Source organism: Sciurus vulgaris (assembly GCF_902686455.1).
Source record: "Sciurus vulgaris genome assembly, chromosome: 8".
Taxonomy (NCBI): domain Eukaryota; kingdom Metazoa; phylum Chordata; class Mammalia; order Rodentia; family Sciuridae; genus Sciurus; species Sciurus vulgaris.
Genome location: NC_136468.1, coordinates 121,569,765 through 121,593,385, shown reverse-complemented (window position 1 = coordinate 121,593,385; position 23,621 = coordinate 121,569,765). Strand labels below are relative to the sequence as shown.

Below are 23,621 nucleotides of genomic sequence, written 5' to 3'. Positions count from 1 at the left end.
TCCTGGCAACCGACAAGTGATAAAGGGACAGGGGTTACAATCATTCAACAGGAACCTGGGATCATGACAAATTCTAAGTGAGGGAAGCAAATCCTACAATTTGGCAGTTCCTGGAGTCAGACAGGAGCCAGCAGACTGCTTCCCAAGGAAGGAGGCAAGGACATTCCTGAGCTGGTTTTGCAGTTAACACAGGAGGTAGCTAAGCACATAAATGTTCCCAGGGTCCTGGGAGGTCTCCCTATAGAGAAATCATGTGCAGAGGAGAGAGAACCATGCCTGCTCTTTCCTGCAGAAACACCTTCAGGGACACACCCTCAATGTAGGAGCCCACACCCAAGTTACTCACTTGGTAACCACAGCAATCTTGACTCCAAAGACTCCGGTCTGTTTGCGGGAAGGCATTCTCTTCAAGCTGAATTCCCTGCTCGTGAACTTGACGGAAAGTTTCACTTCAATCTGCAGTGGGAAGAAAGAGCACAGGTCTCTTACTCCTGGTCCTCAGTGCCTGAGGTGCCAAGGGTCCCTGGGAGTCTCAACAAATCTTTCTTGACCCAGGGCAAGCAGGTCAGGTTTCCAGAGTAAGGTGAGGCCATCCCTGAGAGGATGCTGATCCAATTCAGCAAGAGTCAGGAATGGCTTGGATAGTTTTAAGAAATGGCTTGCCCAGAATATTTCCCTACAATCCCCATTGTTTTTTCTTTTCTAAATGGGAGTTTGAACCCAGGGGCACTTAGCCACAGAGTCATCCCCAGCCCTTTTTGTTTTTTTTGAGACAGGGTCTCACTAAGTCGCTTAAGGCCTTGCTAAATTACCAGGCTGACCTCAAACTTGTGATCCTCCTGCTTCAGCCTCCCAGTTGCAGAGATTATAGGTATGTGCTCGGCTTCTTTCTTTCTCAATAATAATTTTAAAAGTAAGTAAATGGAACTGACCCTGGTGGCGCTCACCTGCAATCCCAGTACATCAGGAGGCTGAGGCAAGAGGATCACCAGGTTCAATGCCAGCCTCAGCAACTTAGTAAGATCCTGTCTCAAAATAAAAAGGTTCTGGGGGTGTATCTCAGTGGTAGAATACCCTGGGTTCAATCTCTAGGTTCCTCAAAATAAACAGTGAGTAGATAGTACTGGGGGTGTAGCCAAGTGGTAGAACACATTATTAGTGTGTGTGAGATTACAGATACAATTCCCAGCACCAACAAAAAGGTAAGAAACCAATATAATATTTTATCATATATGTTCAGGTCTCTTTGGTGTGTGGTTTTGTTTTTGCAGTGCTAAAACTGAGCCACATCCCAGCCCTGGGTGTTTTTTGTTTTGTTCCTTATAGGCTGAGCATACCTCATCTGAAACTCTGAAGTGCCTCAAAATCCAAAAACTTTTTGAGCACTGACATGATGCCATAGTGGAAAATTGTGGTCAAAATACATAAAATTACCTTCAGGCTATGTATGTAAGGTGTAGGAAATATAAATGAATTTTGCGTTGAGACTTTTCTCCTGTCCCCAAGATACTTCACATACATGCAAATATTTCAAAAATCAGAAAAACAAAAACAAACCCAAATTCGAAATGCTTCTGTGCCGAGCATTTTGGATAAGGAAAACTCAACCTATACAAAGATTTGTACAGGTGAGCTGAAGACTATCCAGGGACCTTGGTTGCTATGGGAAGATCCCAGGGCCCTGGGTTAAGTCTTCACCTGTCAGGGTGGCACCATGAGATCTTTCAGGAGGATGCTCAGGACCTGGGCTCTGACTGCATGCATTCCAGCCACCAAAGGAAAAGATTCCTTCCTGGGCAAAATGATTCTGCTCTGCAGTGGCCTCTCCCTCCTCTAGCCACACCCTCTCTCAGATACCATCTCAGAGTTAGCCTCCTTCTGAGTGTTTTGGAAGGGATCAGGTCATCCTAACCTTATGTGGGAAGTTCATGATAACAGAATCATGTAGATACATACCCCATTCATGGCAATGACTGTCCGCTGCCAGTCTCTGTCTTGCAGGGCTTGAGGGTCCAGCTGAAATCAAGGAGGCATGATTAACAGAAGCCCTTGGGTATGCTCCTAGGCTCGCCCAGCAGTGGCCCACACCTGCTACTGCTCCATACCTGAGTCAGAAGCAGAGCCTAATTGTGGCCGGCACCTCTATCTAGAGGCCAAGAGGGGTTCAGAGAGGGGAGAGGACCTGTTTGAAAGCCCTGGAACCTCAGGGCCCTACTCCTCCCAAACCTCTGTTGCCTGGGCCTGATATTGCCTGTGGGTATGGGGGCAATAGCTCAGGGTCCTGTACCCCCTCATCACAGGTGCTGTGAGACACTCTGTGAAGGGCAAATGGTTGGTATAAAGGACATTTTGGAAAGTCCAATTTCAGTAGCAACTTGGGGCATGGCATCTAAGACTGCTGTCCTGGGAATCATGGATACTTATTTTCTCCTTGTGCCATGGTTTGGCTTGTGGCAGGAGAGGCCTTCAGGCCAGGATAGCCCTATGACTTAATTTAAGAGTCAGTCCCAGAAGAATTTAGAGCATAGCTCCAAATCACACAGCAGGGACCAGAAGGAAGACTTTCTAATTCTAATCACAATAAGACACTGGCTAGCAGTTGGTCTGCAGGAAGCTGCCACTTAATTTCACCTAAATAAACAATTCTTATGGCCAGGCCACATGCCCCACTCCCTACCCCACATCCCATATCCATGAAGGCGCTCTAGCTGCTTTTTGGTGAGCACATGATCACATCAGCAGTTCCTGAAAATAGCCAAGGATACTGGCCTGGCAGTAAGAAGCTGAGAGATTCTTGTTTAAAAAACAAAAAACAAAAACAAACAAAAAAACACCTCCCAGGGTTGGAAATGTAAAGCAGTGGTAGGGTGCTTGACAGGCACAACAGGATTTGATTCCCAGGACTGCAAAACAAAATAAAACAAAAAGCATCTCCCTGGGTTCTACCCCCAAAGAATTAGTCACGTACCCAGGTGAGACCTGGAATTTGGACAAGTAGAAACCTTTCCAGACTGGTGTGAAGCCAGGTCAAGGAAGTCACTGTCCAACACCACAGAACATGGCACATATTATATACACACATCATAAATGGCCTTGTGTTCTCAATACCTGCTTCAGGTGATGGTTTATTTCTCCTACTAGGCAAGTTAATTAAGAGCAGGGATCACACCACATTTCATGATTTTTGCACACATGCAAAAACACTTGCATGTGCACACATACAACAATGTTAAGCACAGTGACCTAGGACTTCTGCAGATGGTGCAGGTAGAAAAAAGGAGGGATTCAAGAGGAGGTCAAGGGGCCCGCCCAGCTGCCTCTACCTCTTAGGTGTGTGCACCTGGGCCTCTCTCCCTCTTATAGGCACCCCCAGGAAATGAGCCCTCCCCACCTTCTCTTGTGGATCCTTCTGGTTAACATTTTCAAAAGATCTGAAATGTACAGCCAGAATGACACCAAAAACCAAGGGTGGCAGAATGCATCCCTTAAGGGACTGTGTGGTCACAGGTTCCTAATCTGCCTGGGAAGGTTTCATTGACCACATTCCAGACCATGGGAATCCTGCCCTGAGAAGCAAGGTCCGTGAAGAGGGACCAGTTAATTACAAACCACCCAGAAAAAGAAATCCCCCATGAGGTTCTCTCTCAAGAGTGAACCCCAGGCCTCCTTTGAGAGATGCAGAAGGAGGATGACATTGGGTCCTTCCCGGCTCTGGGGCCAGCAGAGATGTCACTCCATACCAGACCAGGTATGGCTGGAGGACACAAGGAATGTGTGCCTACTGGTTGGTCACCCACAACCTCTGTCCTGGCTGCTCAAGGAAGGTGATGTGGTGCCCTTTTCTCTTCAGAAGCAGGTTAACAGAAATCCAGAAGTACATCAAGTAGGACAAATCCCTCCCTTTCCTTTCAGAGAACAGCAATCAAGGGGTTCCTTGCCCTCAAACACGCAGGACTGGCAAAAGCCATGGACAAGCAGCTCAGAGTTTGGATAAGCAGAGAGGCAGGGGGAGCAGCTGTTTAAGACATTCAAGTGACAGGGACCCCTTCCCTCCCAGCCTACTTGGGAACCAAGACCCATTTGCTGGCCCACCTTGCCCCTGCACACCAGGTCTCGGATATGGGTCCACAGGGCAGTGCCTCGTGCATACAGGTGCTTTTCGGCAGAGGCCACCAGGCTCCGTCCTGCTCGGCGGGGGTGTAAGTACCGAAGGAGGCCCTGCATTGCAGCAGGGGCAGACAGCGATTCTCGCATCCTCAGCCCTGCTGCTCTGAGAGGCCCACGGGCTGGACAGAAGTACAGTGGCCAGTTCCCAGTCTCTGCTGCTTTTGACCAAGCTCCAAGGGAAACCCCGCCCCCTGCCTGGCTGGCCAAGGTCAAAGCTTCCCATCACCCCTGCATTCCATTTTTTTTGTTTGTGTATGGGAAAAACAACACCCCCTACCCCCACAGGAGCCTAATGGTTACGGGAATTCCAAAGTGTCTTGCTCTCCTCTTTAGCCCAGAAAAGCTGAGCTTCCTTCTCAAGTGGCTGTTTCCTGTGGTCAGAATTTGGGGACACTGAGTAATGTGTGTGACTGGTCAGTCCATGTCAGGCTGGGAGCACCCTAGAGATTGCCCAGGGCTTGCACACCCCCAAGCTTATAACCCAATAATCACATACACTACTTGCAATGAACCCAGGGCAAAGAACAACATCATGTGGTCCCTGCCCACCTGGGCAAGCCAGCAGAGTGAAGAGTGGTCCTACATGGGGTTCCAGCTACTGTCCATTCTTGAACACTGACATCTAGCACCCATCCCTGCCTGGCCCTGATGCTGCCAGGCCAGCTCTTCATCAGATCTATCTGTAGCTTGGTGTGTTGGCCAGCCCCTGTGGCAGCCCTAAATTAGTGGATCCAACAGGAAAGGCCACCCTGAAGCTGGCTCCACTCCAAAGAACAGAGTGTGCTTAACAGAGTAGAAGCTGCACAAAGAATAGCATGATGATGAGGCCCGGGCCTCAGAGCGGTCCAACCCCAAACAGTATTCAAGTCTGGCACACTTTCTCATGCAGTTATTTAAAGCGCAAGAGAGAAAAACAAGAGACTGGGATTTGGAAAAACTGATGATGGAACGGAGAGGATTGGGAAACAGCAGTCAGGGAAAAAATGAGGCACTCTGGATGCTGTTGAGGATCCCCTTGGGAATGCACTTGATGTTGAATGGGGACTAGTCAGGCAGGAACCTATCTGCTCACACCTGGTGGCTTGGGTGAATGGTCTGGGTCACTGCTTGTCTCTTCAGGGGTTAGCCAGATGGGGGTTCTCAGAAGAACACTGATTGGTGGGTCTGGTGGAGTTGCCCAGAGGTCTGCTGAGAAAACTGTCCAGCATATCCATCCCAGTGGGGTAAGAGGCATGAGGGAGGGTTCAAGCCCAACTGGGGTGGGCACTGAATGAGGCCCTGAAGCACCCCTGACACCCTGCACTACTGAGGACCAGATGCTGCCCTTCTTGCTCAGTAGTCTGTATAGCCAGATGAGCCACCTCCAAATGACCACAGGGCATGAGCTCACTCACTCTAGCAGTGGGTTGGGCAGAGCATGACTCAACTGTCCAAAGAAGGAAATGTTTGTTCCCTCCTCACTTGCCTCCTCATAGACAATAGCTTCCTCTACACCTATTGTCATGGACCCAGATGGTCCAGCCAGAGCATCCCCAGTTACTCCTATCTGAGCTTCATATATTTGCATTATAATCCACTTACTCCAAAGAACCTCTGTACTTGCTGGGAGAGAAATCTGGTCTCAGGCCATGGCACTCTGTGCCCTGTTCTCCCTGTGACCCCAATCTGTTCTCTTGGGCCTTAGCACAGCATTCTCTTTGATTACAGAGAGATTCTAATACCACTTAAAAAGATAAAGGGGTTAGGGGTGTACTGTAGAGCATATACATAGCAAGCAGGAGATCTTGAGCTTGATATTTAGTACCAGAAAAGGGGGGATCCCTACCCCCATGAATGGCTATAATAAAACAAATGGACAATAGCCAGTGTAAACAGGATATGAAGAAATAAGAACTGTCACACATGGTTACTTGGGATGAAAAGGGTGGAGCTACTGTGGAAAAAGTAGGGCAGTTCCCCAAAGTCAATTTGCTGCATGACCCACCAATTCCACAGGTGTCTATTCAAACACAGAAAAATTCATCCACCCTAAGACTTCTACAAGCATGTGTTTACAGCAACATCAACCATAATAGTCCCAAATGGGAAAGGATTCAAGTGTCCATCAACAGGTGAGTAGAAAAGCAGAGTCATGGTATATATATTTGGTGGAAAAACCAAATTTCATTACTCTAGCCATTACTGATAATGCTATGTGTGGATGACCCTCAAAATAATTATGCTACATGGAAGGAACCAGTCACAAAAGACCACTTCTGGTGTGATTTTGTTTAAGTAAAATGTGCAGAATGGGCAAATTCCTATAGACAAAAAGCAGATCAACCTGATGCTCCTGTTAGAATTTGAGTTCGGAGCCCAGCAAGACACATAAAAGGTCAGGAGAAATGGGATAAGCAGAGGAAATGGGAGTAGAAAAAATTCCATGGCTTGACATAAAGTTACCCACTAAAGAGAAGGAACAGGGCTATAGGAGAAAACCTAGAAAATTCACAAATGGTAATGAAAGAAAGATAACTGAAGGAAGAAATTCCTAACAGCTGTGAGGCTCCATGTGCCTTGAGTTTTGCTGACTCTGACAACTCTCCCTAGACCCTGGTCTCAGTCCAGGATGTGCTGGGACACCTGACTACCTTGTTGTCCATGTCTCACCCACACTGGATCAGGCTGAAAGCCTGGTTACGCAAGACTTGTGCATCCCTAGAAGTTCTGTGCTTCTGCTGGTCTCAGAATTTAGGATGCTAATGCCATCACCTTGAAAAGTCCTTCCCTGAAGACAGACTCAGTGTCCCCTCTTCTGTGAAGGCCTCTGTGCCCTCACTATGCCCTGTAAATAACCGTCATCTGAGCCACTGGTGGCCCCTGCAGCTGGGCCTGGTTCTTGACACAGCCACAGTATCTTTCTTTTTGAGCCTCTCTGCTCCTGGCACACAGGAGGTTCTCTTCCATGAGTGTGCCTGAGGGTGGATGGGATGGCCTTACTTGCTCAGAAGGCTCACTGAGGTTCAGGGTCAGCTTGGAAAGGACCCTGGCCTGGGCTCTACATACCCACCCAGAAACAAAGGCTCAGATTCTCATTGTTGGTGACTCTTCCATGGACATTAGTACTACCCCAGCAGTCCTCAGCTATATGTCATGTCCCTCTGCCTTTCTGGCCCATTGCTCTGAATAAGTCACCCATCCTTCTATTCAAGGGGAATAGCTCTTGTGGAGCTCCATCTTGCAAGAAGTAGAGACCTGACAACTGAATCAGTACCGTCAACATCATTTAGAGGACTAAAAAAGACTGAACCAGGACCTCAAACCCAGAAAATTCTGATGTTTCATGCCCACAGACAGGTGAGTTTTTCTGGCACTCAATTTCCATCTGGGCCCCTTCCTTAGGGTGTGCTCTTTCTTGGTTGGATCTGGGCTTCTTCCTGTCCTCCCTTGGACACTCCCTATCAAAACTGCAACAGCCTCATCTCCCAGGAAGTCTCTCCACTCAACTTCTGAGTCAACGGTGCCTATAAAGGGTGCTGGAGTAGGGGAGGACTAAGTCACGCCATCCTCACCAACTTTAAGCAGCAGGATGCAGATGGTGGAGCAGCCCTCCCACATGACACAGAATGATGACACCTAATGTCATCTGGAACACCTGAACTCAGGAATGCTGGGTCCTGGCAAATCACAGATGCCTCTCCCAGGTATACCCCATATAGTAAACAGCATCTGTTGGGGAGAAAGAAGCCAGACTGGGGTCTTGGCATCACTACCCCTCCTCCAACTTCTTTCCTCTTGGGATCCCATAAACAAGCCCAAACTGCCAGGAGCCTGGGTCACCAGGAGCCAGGCCAGTCAGTTGCCTACACAGTGTGAGTCATAAGGTCTTTTACACAGGGCTCAGTTCCTTCCCGTTTAATGAAGGTTCAGAGGCCATGCTTCCCATTCATCTCTCTGACCCAGGCAGTGACCAGAGATCTGGAGCCAGATCTGGTCTTCCCCACCACCAATTCACAAACAATGATGATGAGAAATAAGAATAATAATAGCAGCTAACTCTGACCAGGACCTAAGAGTGACACGTCACTGAGCCCTCACAGCATCATGGTTTTCCACCCCAAACCAAAGGTAATAAGGAAACAAGTCTGGATGGGAGGCGGGGGCGAGAGGCGGTGATTCACTCAGGTCACAAGAAGTGTGTTGGGGCTGGGGGAATTGACAAAGATTCTCACCCTGACCAAAGTTTAATTGAACTCTGAGCAATTTTTTCGAATTCATCCTCATCTTTGGGCATGTCCTCAGGATCACAATTTTATCAAGAATTCTGCTAAACCAGTTTAGTCAGAACTTTCTACCCTCAATATCCAATCAGGTTCCTATCCCCTGGTTAATGTCCAATCACACTGGCCTATTTTAAGCAAGATTTTATTTTTGGTACTGGGGATTGAACTCAGGGGCACTTGGCCACTGAGTCACATCCCAACCCTATTTTGTATTCTATTTAGAGACAGGGTCTCACTGAGTTGCTTGGGGACTCGCTTTTGCTGAGGCTAGCTTTGAATTAGATCCTTCTGCCTCAGACTCCAGAGCCTCTGGGATTACAGGGGTGTGCCTGGTTAAGCAAGAATTCTTTTAAGTTTGGTCCCCTGATCCCTGATGTACCTATCCTTAGTCTTTCCATCATCTGGTGACCTCCCATCCTGTTCCTTGGCTATAAATTCTCAATTTCCCCTTATATTCTGAATTGAGACCTATCTCCCTCTTATTTCAAAATCCCATTGCCACCAGGCATGGTGGCAAATACCTGTAATCTCAGAGACTTGGGAGGCTGAGGCAGGAAGATTTTAAGTTTGATGCCAGCCTCAGCAACTTAGCAAGACCTTCAGCAACTTAGATCCTGTCTCAAAAAGGAGTGGAAAGGGGATATAGCTCAGTGGTAGAGCACCCCTAGGTTCCAACAACCAAGTTCCAACAACCAGTATCAAACAAACAAATAAACAAACCAAAAACAAAAAAACTCCATTGTCATAGTTTCTATATCTATCTCAGTGGTCCTGGACTGTCTTACTGTTTTAATAGGTATAATAAATAATTTTGTTGTTGTTTTGCTGTACTGGGCATCAAGTCCAGGGCCTTATGTGTCCTATGCAAGTGCTTTACCACTGAGCTACATTCTCGACCCCTTTTAAAGATTTGAGACAAGGTCTCCCTAAGTCACCCAGGCAGGCCTCAAACTTGTGATTCTCCTACCTCAGCTTCCTGAGTAGCTAGGATTATATACCCACATGTGAATGACTGAACCTGGGATGCTTTATCACTGAGCTACATCCCCAATCCTTTTTATTTTATTTTTATTTTGGGATAGGGCCTAAGTTGCTGAGGATCTTGTTAAGTTGCCCTTAAACTTGTGATCCTCTGGCCTCTGCCTCCCAAGTTATTGGGATTACCAAATAATTACTTTTTAGAATACAGCCCATATATCTCAAGTCTGGTTTGGTGGTGCCTGACAGGTAAGTGTCTATAGGAAAGAACAGCAAGTGAGAGCTCTCCTTGAGCTGTCCTGGAACACAAAGGATGGGAAAGGTAGCCTCCACCCGCCTCATCTGCTCATACTTAACATGTGATCATGCTCCACCATTCCCCAGGTGGTGTCTGATCAACTGACTTGCCTTCAGCAAGAATCCTATTAGGCTCGTTTAGCCAGAATCCCCTTACTCATGATGTTACCTTTTAGTTATTTTCAATCCACTCATTCCCATTCTGCTCCCTGGATATAAAATCCCACTTGTTTATGCTGCATTTGGTGTTGAGCCCAGGTTCATAGTAGGGTCTCTCTTGTCCTATTTCAATAGTTCTGAATAAGACCTGTTTTTACCACTTTCACTATTTTCCAGCTCTGGTTTTTCTTTTTTTTCTAGACTGGAGCAGGGTGCTCAGACTGAAAAGAAAGCGCATACAGTGCACATAAAGAAAGATTTTAGGGGCTGGGGAGATTGCTTAGTCGATAGAGTGCTTGCCTTGTAAGCACAAGGCCCTGGGTTCGATCCCCAGCACCCCCCAAAAAAAAAAAAGAAAGATTTTATTTATGTATGATAGCATCATGGAAAGGGATTTCAAGAGACAGCTTGCTCTGATAAAGAAGGAAGGTTAGTATTAGTTCTGTTCTCTTTCCTGTTGAGACCCTCAGGTAACCAGTAACAGGCCTGAGTCAAATCCCAGGACTCCTGTGGTGGAGGATTCAGATAATTCAAGTCAAAGACTAGAAGAATCTAAATCTTCCCTTGCCTTGTTTGATGAGTGGTCAAAAGGAGCCAGGCACCCAGTCTGTTGGTTCCTTGGGCTCAGCTGTGAGGCTATGTAAGATGCAGGCTGGGAGTGGGTCTAAGGGCCTGGAATGTGGGTAAGGAATGTACTGGGCTGGGGGCAGATGCAAAATATGAAGAGTAAGAAGGAAAGGTTGAGCAATGGGGGCATAGGTGAAGAGGTAATAGCTTTGTACTCTGCTCTCTTTACCTCCCAGTTTCTCTGGAGATTTGAGCAGGTGTTATGGTTTAGATCTGGCATGTCCCCCAAAGTTTCATGTGTTCAGAGGTGGGGCTTTTCAGAAGTGATTGAATCATGAAGGCTCTGACCTCATCAGTGGATTAATCCATTGATGGCTGAATGGACTACTGGGAGGCAGAACCTAATTGGAGGAAGCAGGTCACTGGGGCTGTGCCCTGGAAGGGTTTATCTTCCCCCTAGACCCTTCCTCTTTATATTTCTCTCTGCTTCCCTGCTGCCATAAGCTGAGAAGCTTTCATCCACCATACCCTTTCACCATGATATTCTGCCTTTCCTCAGGCCCAGAACAATGAGCTGGCTGACCATGGACCGAAACCTCTGAAAACTGTGAGCATAAACAAATCTTTCCTCCTTCAAGTTGTTTCTGTTAGGTATTTTGGTCACAACAACAAAAAGCTGTCTAGCACAGCAGGTTAGGGAAGTGTCCCCTCATATATCAAATGCCCTCTCTCTAAGATCTGCTTCAGGGCCAAATGAGAAGCATGTATGTTATGGACCGGATGTGATTTAACCCACAAGGATTCACGTACTAGACGTGTGGTCCTTGGTGTAAGAGTATTGAGGTGGTGGAACCTTTAAGACATGGGACCCATAGGGCGGCCCCAGATCACTGGCAGAGCTTACCTTGGGAAGGATTAAAGTGGGACTCCTGAACTCTCATGAGAGTAAGTCGTTATAAGATCAAGTCCGATCCCTGAATTGCTTCTGGTTTCCTGCTTTGAATTATGATCTCTTCTTACACATGCTCCCACCATGATACAACACAGCTGAGGACCCTCACCAAAGGCTGAACAAATAGGGCTGTCCCAGCTTGGGCTAAGAGCCTTCAAGACTGAACTACACCTCTTTTTCTTCATAAGTAGACTGCCTCAGGTATTTCATTATAGTGATGAAAAACAGACTAATATGACACCCACCAAAGGGCCTAAGCCATGACCATCACTCTAACTACAACTGTCACTTGACAGATGTGAAAACACTTTGGTTCTCAAAGGAAGCCAGCACCAAGATGCTCTTGGGATGGAAAAATATAAAAAGTCCTTGGTATCTAGTAAGAGTAGGATCGTCCATTTATGTGGCTGACTCACATCACTGGATTCTAGGCAAAGGTCAAGAGAGTGAACAAAAATCTATGTGGTGGGGCAGGGACAAGTTGGCGAGAACGTTTTTTGCTTTCAGACATGGTCTCAGGGTATAGGGAGTCCCAGGAGGCCCTGAATCCCCAAGTTCCCTGATAAGCTTCCATGGTGAAAACCAGACAGGAGTGTACAGCTCCTGAGAACATGGCTGGCCAGGAGTCAGGAGTGGGGTGGGGCATACAGCCTCAATAAGGACTTTGTCCATCTGAATGAGGAGAATGTGGGCTGTCACTGCAAAGCCACAAATTACTCAGGGAAGAGTCACCTTCTCCCTAAGTTATTCCTGGCACTAGGTGTTTCACCACAAGATGGTTTTTACTTCCTGCCCTTGGGGAAGGAAGGCAGAGCTTCCTGGTGAGCCCTGGGCTCCCACAGGCATTAGGAATGCCAAACCCTCTCTCCCTAGTGGCCTCACATGAAGACAGAAGGTCTCTGGAGAGAATAGTATCCAAGACCCCATATGCCTCCAGGGCAGGGCAGGGTAAGGCATAGTGTAAGTGGCTGATCTGGATCTGATACATGTGCTGTAGGAACACGCATACCAGGGCTTTTCCCCAGCTGCCCACACAGAAATGTCAGGCGGAACTTTGAGAAACACAAGGAAGGTGGTACCAGTTCCTGTCTGCCAAAAAGTGTGAGAAACTGGTGATTTTCAGGGGCTGAATAAACTTCTGAAGGACCGAGGGCAAGGATGGTTCTCCTTTATAACCAGGGGACCCTGGGTGTAGACACATCCTCTTGACCTACTTGGGTGCTCCTACACCAACTTTGGGGGACTCTATTCAGGGGTGCATCAGGAAACTGGGTCTAGACCACAAAAAACAGATGTCAAGTGAGTAGACTCTAGGACTCTTATACTTTCCCAAGAAAAAACAGCCCCATAACTACCAATTTCATTCCATGATACCAGCTGTTCTGCCTTTGGGCTCTCCCAAGGCCATGGAGGAGCTGAGGCCTCAGCTGGAAAAACAAGTCTAACCGAAATTACATGGAAACAAGATGGGACATAACTGATACTCAGACAAACAGGAGCAGGAAAGGACCTGTGAAGACATAGGCCCAGGCATCCCAAACATGGCAGATGCTTCAGAGTCATCACTGCCCACCCATCCCAAGAGCCAGGCCATCTCATTGTCCCCAAGCACCAAATGAGAAAGGTCATGGAGCATCTGGAGTGGGGGAAGGAGGGCAGGCAGCCTCACCTGGACCTGGCCTTTCCCCATGAGCCTGTCTGTGCTCTCGCCGTCTTCTTTGGGGATCTTTGTTTTGTTGTAACACTTTTCGTAGCACAGTATCCGCAGGGTCTGGGAGCCTTCCAGCTCTATCTCAAACTCCTGTGGCCCCAAGAAAGAAGGGAAGTTGCAGGTGAACAAACAGGTCTAAGTGCATGGTGGTCACTAGCACTAGGGGTTGAAGGGGACCTGAGCTATAGCAACACAACAAATGGCACTCTTGGCTGCCTCAGGAGAACCTGTGCGTTTAGACCCTCCTCTTTTAGTCCTGGGACCTTCAGGAGCAATCCCTGTGATCATCACTGTCAATACACTGTGGCCCAACAAGGATGTTTCTGGAAGCTCTGAATCCCTCTCAAACCTAATCCAAATGCTGTAAGCCAGCATCTCCAAGAGTGGTGCCATACCACTGGCATCAGACTCTCAGGGATGCTTATTAAAAATGCAGATATTCTATGACTTTGGGCAACAATGTCATGTGAACATGGCTTCATTTGTAGGGCAGTGAAACTATTCTGTATGATCCTACAATGGTAGACACATGTCATTATTTGTGTCAAAATCCATGGAACATGTAACACCAAGAGTGAATTCTAACTTCAACTATGGACTTTGGGTGATAATGATGTACCAATGTAGGTTCACCAATTATGTGTAACGCATGTTCCGCTTAGGTGTTAAGATTTTAATAGTGAGGGGGATGAACTCGGGAGAAGTTATATGGGAACTCTGTCTTTTCCAACAAATTTGCTACAAATCAAAAACTGTTCTAAAGAATAAAATCTATGTTAGGGGTATAGCTCAGAGGTACAGTGTGTGTTTAGCATGTGCAAGGCCCTGGGTTCAATCCCTTGCTCTAGAAAAGAAACAAAATGATTAAAAATAAATTCTATATTTTAAAAAAAAGTAATCCATGGAGGTGATGAGGAGGATGATTTGGAATGCTCCCCCAGGTTTTCAGGTTTTCTGCTGTGGGTATGTGGAGTTAACGTGCCCCTTCATTGCCCCTACCATCCCTCTCATGCTTATACCTACATGGGCTATAGGTGGGAAAATAGAGGAAGGCGAGGGGGTGGGGGAAGCAGTTATTTCTAAACCTGAATGGGGGTGAAGAGGCCATGCCAAGATCCCCCTGGATGATCTGCATGTATGCCAGGTGGCCTGCTGCTATGGAGCCTCCAGATGTGACTCACACCTGCACCTTTTACAACCTGCCTACCATTCCTTCCTCATTGCCTCTCCTGGGTCCCGACCCCCTTGCTCTCTACAAAGTCTTCTATGATGGTTAACCTGGAGTTGACACCTTGCCCCCATCTCAGTTCTACTTGGGTCTTTCTGCAGAGACATCCAGAGCTACATGAGCAGGTAACTTTATCAGTCTTCTATTCAGCTATCACATCTAATGATCAAAGAGCAGCAAGGAGACCTGGGTTCTGGTTGCTTGCTCCACTAGCCACACGAATAGGGTAGATCGAGCTGTCCAGTGGCTCATGGTTTCCTTCTCTGCTCTGAAGGGTGTGGGAGGTAGCTCTCTGTGGCCTGGCTGCTCTACCTGCACCATCAAGAGCAAGGCTCATGAGGGTTGTAGTTGCTGTGGAGTCTAGAAATGGTATCTCATACAGAGTTATGGGGACTTAATAAATACTGGCCTTTCTGCAATTGTGCTCCCCATTCCTGGAGGAATTTGGCCCAAGGTCAAATGTGAGTCACACAACAGTTTACCAAGGTTGTGGAAAGCAGAGCAACAGACTACACAACCCTGACATCCTAAGACCAGCAAACAGGACCCTTCAGACTGGGACAGCCCAGGAAGTGGGTCTGCAGCTCCCATCTCAGCTTCCATAAACAGAGTTGTAAGCTTCTGGAAACTGAGAGGGTCATAGGGAGCTCATTCCAGCTTTTTTTTTTTTTTTTTTTTCTCGTTAATATTTTTACATTTTGATAGACCTTTATTTTATTTATTTATTTTTATGTGGTGCTGAGAATCGAACCTGGTGCCTCACACATACTAGGCAAGCGCTCTACCACTGAGCCACAATCCCAGCCCCTCATTCCAGCTTTTGAGGGAGCTCATTCCAGCCTCTGAGGAAAAACATGGAAATTTACCATAAATACTAAGCAATAACAAAGGCAGGACAAAAAGCCCTTTTAAGTACTCTTTCCAAACACTTCACTGGCAAGAGTTTGTTTGTGATGGGGGTAGGTGGGTAAGATTCTCAGGAACATGAAGATAAAATCTCTTGGACTAAAATCTCTTTGATATGTCATCCCCCCCCTCCCCCTCTAGGAGATTCCTGGAATGTTGGTGGCATGGCCTTTGGGGGAAGCCTTAGGGAACCCCTGGAGGTTTTAAACTCTTGTGGAAAACATCCTGGCCCCACCAGGCCAGGACCCTCATGGAAGCAGGATTTACTTACCTCATTCCAGTTTGGCTCAGTTGTGTCCCTGTAGACTCGCGTCTTTGCTTTATTTACAAAATACCCAAAGGAATCTACCTCCAAGGTGCAGTACAGATCTGTGGGAAAGTGATAGGAAAATGACCATACTTTTCCACATCACACACATTTTCCATAAGAGCAGGTATTATTTTCAAAATCAGGAAAAAAAAAAAAAAGTTCTTCACTTTTCTTTTTTTTTAAATAAAACATCAGGGGCTGGGGTTGGGGCTCAGTGGTAGAGCACTTGCCTAGCTTGTGTGAGGCACTGGGTTCGATACTCAGCACCGCACAAAAAAATAAATGAACAAAACAAAGGTCCATCAATATCTTAAAAATAAATAAATAAAAAATAAATAAAACACCAAAACAGTGGCCAGTGTGAATACCAGCACCTCAAAAAGTACCCTGCCCTGCCCATGAAGCTGGGAAATGGGAACTCTCAGAACATTCACTTACTAGGTCACTTAGCAATTCCCAGCAAAAGTCCCACAGGTGACAAGGGCCCTTTACTTGGAGGAATGGATAGAGATGAATGTGCCACTGCAACCTTGTGGAGATGAACACTGCACAGTAAGGCCACAGCCTAGGTCAGCTACCCGATCCCCATCACACCTGTTGACCACAACAGGTGTGGGTCAGAGACTTGTGACTTGAGCAGACCCCATCAACACACAGGGGCACAGGGAGCTCCAGGTCAGTGTGGGCACTGGAAGCAGTTCAGTGCTGGGAAAGTTGTGAGGCACAAGAGAGAGGGAGGGGAGATCTGGGGATGGGTGAAGCTGGACTGTATATAGGGTCCAGTGCCTATAAGGGGTTAGTGACAGAGTTTGGGTTTTAGGGGGGGGAAAAAATACTGGGTAGGGGTTGTAGAGACTTAGGTCTAGAGAGAAGGATGCTGCTGAGGACCTGGATGAAGACAGCCAGAGATGACAAAGAAATCCCATTGATGGAGAATATCTAAATGACTGTACAAGGTAATAGGACAGTAGTTTCTATGTTGACTACAGGGGTGGACAATGGTGCCACTCATCAGGCCAGGATATATATATGAAAAAAAAAAAAGCCACAAATTTGGGGTCTATGAACGATAGGTTCAGTTTGGGAATGTGGAATTTAAAGTAGGGGACACTGAGGAGATAGATGAAAATGTAACAGGGGAGGTCAAGAGGGATAAATTAGGGATAGAGAGGCAATTCTAGTGACATCCACATTGTTGAAGGATAGGTCCTAGTAATAGGTGCATGGAGGGAGGAAGATCTGGTGGAACTTAAGGAAATAAGATATCCAGGGCAGCCAGAGGAAGAAGGGTCTGGGGAGATAGTTATGTGTGGGTCACAGCTTTATGAAGGTAAAATTTGTATTTCATACAATTCATCTGTTGCATCCTCATCTACTGGTTTGAGGATTTTTGGTAAATTTACAAACTTGTATAAATAACATCATAACTGTTTCAGGACATGGTCTTCCCCACAAGCCCCCTTGGATCCATCTGTAGTCAAGTCTCACTTCCATCCCCAGCCCTCCACAAACTCTGATAGTCTGTCTCTGTATTCTGGCTCTTCTACAATTTCATACAGAAAGAATGATACAATATGTACTCTTTTGTATCTGGCTTACTTCCATTTATTTTAGGCTTATTCATGTTGTTGCCTCTATCAGTAGCTCTTTTTTCCCCCCTAGTTCTGGGGATTGAACCCACGGCCTTGTATATGCTAAGAAAGCATATATATATCCCCCCAGCTTAGATTTTAGGTTCTCTGGCACCCTGATGGCTGTTTGGGATTTCATCATCAAACTCTGGCCTCTGCAATTACAAGACTCACCTACAGAGGGCCACTCACCAATTTACAGAATCTGAGACAAGCAAGGGAAAGGGCAGAGGTCACTCAGAAAACAATTCCATACAGGGAGGACCCCAACCAGTACCAGCACCTCCCAGTGATCAGGGGCCAAAGGTGATCATTTGAACAACTTGCTTCATTCCCTACACCCTGCCTAGTCCTTCCTGGGTAGATACCTAAATCCTTGCCATCTTCCTCCCTAAACCAGTCACTTACTTGAACTCTGCTTAAACCCAGTAGCTGAGTGGACAATGACATTCAGGAAACCGTAGAGCCCAGGAGATTCATCATCTGCACAAGAAACCAAAGAGGTAAACATATGCCTCCTAGGAAAAGGAGGCAAGATAACAGGCACTGGGCAAGGTGGTGCCACAGAACAAAAATGTACCCACGTGGTTTCCTTGTTCAGGACCTTAGGATCTAGTTGGGTCCACAGTGCAGGCGAACCAGTAGAACCAGTGCAAGACAAAGTGAATTAATTTCCAAAGACAGAGAGGGTGTTGGTCAGGTGATGTGGAATACAGATGGAATGAGTGAGTGCATACATGTGTGTAAGCACATGCCCAAGTGTCTGACAGCCCATATGTACATATGCAACAGTGAATGCAATTCTGGCATGATCACAAGTATTGGCCAGTAAGTGCCCGGATGAGAGGAGGTCTGGGAGGACAGAAGAGTGGGGCCAGATCCAAATAATGGGTTGGAGAAGCATCCATCTCAGGCCTGTGACTCAGGCCTGTCTTCTCAACTGCCCAGCAGTAGCTCCCTGGGGAGAAACCACTCTTAACCAGTCCCACCCACTCCTGGGAGAGAACAACAGGCCTTAATAAGCACATATATTCCATCTGAAAGAAAAGCCAGTGGTCAGGAGGACAACAGCCAACAAGAAGGAACATCAGCCCTTTGCTCTTCTCCCTGGAGGATGGTCTCACCTTCTTTGTTGATGGTTAGTGGAATGTTGTGGACTGTCTGAAGTTTAACACAGGAGTTGGTCAGCATCTGCAGCTCCACGGATGTCAAAGAGAAGCTTTTGAAACCTACGAGGGTGGAGCACATGCAGGGCTCATTCAGTCTACACTGTTCCTCTGTATCCATCCCACTTGACTCTCAACACATATTGGGGAGGGGTACAACAGGGCCGACACTGGGGCTTGGTGGCTCCCAGATGAAGTTCAGGTATGGCAGCAGCAAGGTAAGTTCTTGGAGAGCCCAGACCCAGGCTCACAGGTAGGGACAATCTTTAATGCTTACAAACACACACATCCACACGTCTGCATACCACCTTAGTACAAATACAAGGCAGGTCTGAGAATGAGTAGTAGGAGGTCTCCCCAGAAACTAGTATGTCTCCATCCCTTACTCTGCTAACACGGGCCCCTTTATCTTTCCTTGGGTGAGGAAAAGGGTTTATTTCTGGGCATAACATTGAGCAGGAAACAGATGCTGACATGCTGGAAATGTTTTCAGTCCCCAAGTTAGGACAGGAATCCCTGGGATGTGAGCCCTGACATTGAGCCCATCATCCCTCAGGACACTGTGGCATCAAAGGAAAGAAATGGCTCCAAACAGGAACAAATGATGAACATGAGGGGATGGGAGCTCAGGACAGGGCAGAGTCAGGCAGAGCCCGCAGGTCAGAGTCTATGTGCAATAACAGAGCCAAAAATGCTTTTTCAATAGGAGACAGTCCACTGCTATAGGAGGAAGAGGCCACCTGGGGTACAGTGCTTGGCTGAACTCCCCCTACAAGGGAGCCAAGTGGGAAGCTGGGGATCTGCAGCCCATGGACTTGGAGTGAGATCTGCCTTCTGACCTCTGAGCACTGCCAGGCAGGATCAGGGGTGCAATTTCAAGTTCTGGAGAGGGAGAAAACTGCTAATAGAGAAATGTGACCAGAGAAGGAAGGGGTTATTCCAGAGAGGAGTACTTTATTCTGGGTCAGCTAGGTGGACAGGGGTCAGCACAGTGGTTGTCCAGGTGGATTCAGTCAAGGGCCTATTTGACATCAGTACCTGCTAAGGTGTAGGGAAGCTTTGGGGGCAGACAAGGGTAGGGGAACACAGGGGAAGCCAAGGGGATAGGGTGGTGTTTGGGTATAAGAAAGGCCTGAGGGTAGGCAAGGGTGGTTGTGTGTGTGCACATCCAGGGGGTAGGTAACAGAGATGGAAATTTGGGGAAGGATTGGGGAGGGAATTGCCAGGGAGGCAGATTGGTGGGGGAATGGAACACCTGGCAGTGGGTTCATGGAAAGGATAGGTGGGAAGGTACAAGAGGGCTGGGGAGTTCTTCAACTTATTTTCTAAAATAGGGCTCCCTGTGATATTTCCCTTGGATAAAGGCCCTTATTTTATTTTTTATTTTTATATAAAGGTTTAAAAACTACAGGAGACACCCAAGACCTGTCAATGCATAGGCCACTCACACTTTTTCTGCTGTTCTCGGATGTTCTCCCTCCACTCGGCTCGCTCATAGTCAGAGGAAATCAGGAATGTGTAACTCTAGGTTAAGCAAAAGAAGAAGGTATCCGTTATTTTCATTCTATCTAAGCCAGCACTTGGCAAGTCCAGAGTGCAGACCCTGAGACTTATACCTCCCCACCACCAGACTGTTGTGCTCAAGTGTGCTACCATAACCAGGTGTGCTCAGACAAGCTTACTGTTTTCAGTACGTTCTACCTGTCCCACCAGCTGGACTTCAGGCCCAAACATCTGTGCATTATACAAATTTGCCTCTAGCAAAAGCTCTGCCTGAAACATCTGGGTCAGGAGGTGACAATGGCAGAGGGGTGCAACTAAGGGACATGGAGGAGTTACCGAGAGGATCTGCAGAGGTCAGAGCTGATGCAAGTCAACTTTCTGTATCCAACCCACAAGTGCAAACAGTGACCTAGAGATAAGGACTCTGGAAAAGTCCATCAGCTTCCTCTCCTAGCCAGGCATTAGAGAACCATTCTGCACATTGACAGGTGCATGTGACACCATTAGAGAGGCCATATTCCCCACCTAGGACTCACCTCCCATCAGGGCAGATGTAAGAAGAACAGCTGGGCACCTCTCCAGCCCCGTATCCAGGACCACCCTAAGCCCTCCATGGCCAGAGTGCAACTTCCCCTCAGTGATTCAGTACTGCACCTATGTAATGGGGTTACACAGCACAGGCTGCTGCCTGGGCATCAGAATAGCACACCCAAATGGCTCAAGTAGGTGGCAGGAGATAGGACCTTATAGGCATCCCTTTCATCTAGCAGAATGAGCTTCCCTTTTTCCTGCCACTTCCTTTAAAAAAAAAAAAATTTTTTTTATACCAATCTTATATCCTGCAACCTAACAGAACTTGTTTATTAGTCTTTATATGCATTCCTTGGGATTTTCTGTATATAAAATCATATAATTTTAATTTTTCCTTTTCAACCTGAACATCTCATTTCTTTTTCTCTCTCTCTTTTTTGGAGCTTTATGGTCAAACATAGTAGTTGGGTTCTACCATTTCCTTTAAATGGACCTTAAGGTCCCAGACAGCATTTCTGTACTAAGGGTTGGGTCTTCATGAGCCTGCAAGACCTGATCTTATTCCCTCCCTGGAGAACCTGCCATTCCCCAACTATGGGAGCTGAGTCAGCTACCATTTACCCTAGGGCTATGGTCCAAAGCACCAGTCAGAAGGACATGTGTGCTTGCATGTGTCACACTGGGCAGGTCTCTCTTGGTGCAGGTATGCTCTCAAGAGAAAAAGGACTGCAGTTGCAAAGGCCACATATGAGCTATGGATAACACATGCTACAGAGTCAGCTGGATGAATCTCAGCTGCAGCTGGTCAGACCATCCAAGGTCAAAAGCATCTACAGGGAAAAACTGAGGGAGTGGGGCAGCAGCACTCACCTTGCCATTGCGGCTGTGTACCCTGAAGGCCATGCTGGGAGACATGAGCAGCAGCAGCGACTCCTGCTCTGACAGCTTCTTCTTCAGCCTCTCCATGGCCTTGCTGCCTTTGTTTGCCCTCTGCAGGGAGAGGACAGTCTTGCTTTTCCATTCTTTCCACTCAGTCTATCCCACCCACCCACATGCTGGGCTTGCAGAGGGCAGGGATGCCACCTGTTTACTCAGCACAGCCCAGAGCCTCAGTCAGCTGTTGCTGGTGGCTTTTTGAGGACAGCAACAGCCTTTCCTTGGGGTAGGGCCTGGCACAGGCTATAGAATGTGCTCAATAAACCTTTCTTGAAGAAATTAGTCCTTCCTCATAAAGGCTAGAGGGGAGAGAACTTAACACATGTCCTTGCCTTCAGTTTTTCTAAACCCAATGTCCAGGATGCTGCTCTGACTTAAAGGGCCCCTTATGTCCTCCCTGACCTGAGCTATTTCAGTATCAGACCCCTGGGAGTGTTTGTGGAGGTCCCAGCAAGTCCAGATGAACATCACTAGGATCTGGATAGGAAAGCCCTCCCTGTCCTGAGCCATGTGGATCCTTCCTGAAGTCACTACACCCTGAGGAAACCAAGTTGCCCCTTACTACTTAGGGCCCCAGTCCCAATCTCCAGGAAAAGTGGCACAATGTCGATAATCCCGAGGTAGCAGTCAATAGAGCTTGACAGTTTCTGAGAAGGTAGCACTAGCATGCCCTCTGCCTGGGGACACTCTACCATGGTGGTCACAGTTCCACCTACACAAATAAACAATGTAATGCTCACTCCGTGCATAAGGCTTCCCTTGTCATGCAGCTCCCCAAATGTTCCTAAGTGTGCTAGGTTTATAGTGCAGTGGGTTGGAAGGGGTGTGGGGGTTATGGAGGATCCCCTCCTGCCACATTCACCTCAGCAAGGCATCTCCGGGCTGAGCACCAACTTTCTTGGGACCCACTTTGTCTAAGGCTACTGCAAGTCACCTTCCCTATCCTGGGCTAACCTCAATACGCATCCTCACTATCTCTACAACCTTCTAAATCTGTCTAGAAAGGACCAGTGCCCTGCAGGGCTGCATTTCCCACCTTGGACTAAACCTCCATCAGGGCAGTTGTAAAGAGGACAGCTAGACACCTGTCTGGTCCCACACCTGGGACTACCCCAAATCTTATATGGTCAAAGTGCATTTTCTCTCAGTGATTCAGTACTTTACCTGTATATTGGGGTGATACAGCACAGGTATCAGAATAGGACACTTAAATGTTTCAAGCAGGTAGCCAGAGATAAGAACTTAGAGGCATTTCTCCCACCTAGCAGAATGAGTTTCCCTCTTTTTTCTGCCACTTCCTTTAAAATGGAAACCAGTTAGGCTTTGCCTCTGAACTTAAAGCAACACACACCCTATTACCCTACATAAACTGCAAGTTACCAAATGAGCACTCTGACTGACTCTTCATTCCTGCCTTGTACAACCTGGAGGCAGAGGACTGTTCTCCTAACTCACTGCACCCTCCCTGCCAAGGATCCATGAGTTATCTCTGAACAACTTTTCTTTTGAAATGCGTATTGAATTGTATCTTCCATCAGAAGAATTAGGGGCTACTCCAGGCCAGGTTTTCCCTGGGACACTGAGGAAAAACTCAGTCAGGCTCCCAGAGTCAGGTCAGACAAGTGTAAACTGGACACAGGTCAGACAAGACCTACAAGGGCAACTGCCAGTATAAGCAAGTTACCCATGTGAGGGTTTCCTGGTCTCAGGTCAGACAACTGGGCATTGGGCCATCTGTTAGGTAGAAGGAGTATCTTGTCAAAGACACACTGAATGCTCACAGCTAGCACCCCTTCATTTCCCATCAGAGTTGGGATGCTAGCTGCTCTGGGATAAGAACCCCAATTTAGCTGGAAGCTCTCAAAACTATTGGCATCTAGCTGTGGGGTCAGATGCCCAGTGGAGAACCCATTAGTTGATGTATGAGGGGCTGCTTCCCTCTCAGGTCACAAAGAGCCTGGCTCTCGCTTCCCCTAGTCAGGCACACCTTCTCTCTCTGGATGTCACTCTTGATCTGGGAGATCTTAATCTTCAATGCATCCAGCTCCTCATCTGGCACCAATGGGATGTTGGGTGCTGCTTCTGATTCGTCCACCATCTGGAAGCTGAGATCCGTGAGCGGAATGTACCATTTGCAGTCATACTGCTGGGTTTTGCTGGGTGAAAAGGAGAATGTTAACAAGCTGATTGCCTTCTTTTGCTGTCACTGTTTGAGAATCTGAGAAACTTCGATCCATAGCACTGCATAGTTATCTGATCCAAACCCCAGTCTTATTTCATAAGACAGGTTGGAAGGAGGCTGTTGGCAGGCACTAGC

General features: G+C 47.3%; 1 protein-coding gene across 1 annotated transcript in view; it reads right to left on the bottom strand.

Moving 5' to 3' along the window:
* BCR (BCR activator of RhoGEF and GTPase) overlaps nt 1–23,621 on the bottom strand; it is a 138,310-nt gene that overhangs the window by 7,383 nt on the left and 107,306 nt on the right. The window contains exons 10-18 of the mRNA XM_079149699.1: nt 23,292–23,460; nt 21,239–21,358; nt 19,783–19,858; nt 18,293–18,397; nt 17,577–17,651; nt 15,499–15,596; nt 13,052–13,183; nt 1,957–2,016; nt 347–456 (exon numbers count right to left, since the gene is read on the bottom strand). Coding sequence (XP_079005825.1) covers nt 347–456; nt 1,957–2,016; nt 13,052–13,183; nt 15,499–15,596; nt 17,577–17,651; nt 18,293–18,397; nt 19,783–19,858; nt 21,239–21,358; nt 23,292–23,460 — 945 coding nt within the window. The remainder of the gene's footprint in view (nt 1–346; nt 457–1,956; nt 2,017–13,051; nt 13,184–15,498; nt 15,597–17,576; nt 17,652–18,292; nt 18,398–19,782; nt 19,859–21,238; nt 21,359–23,291; nt 23,461–23,621) is intronic.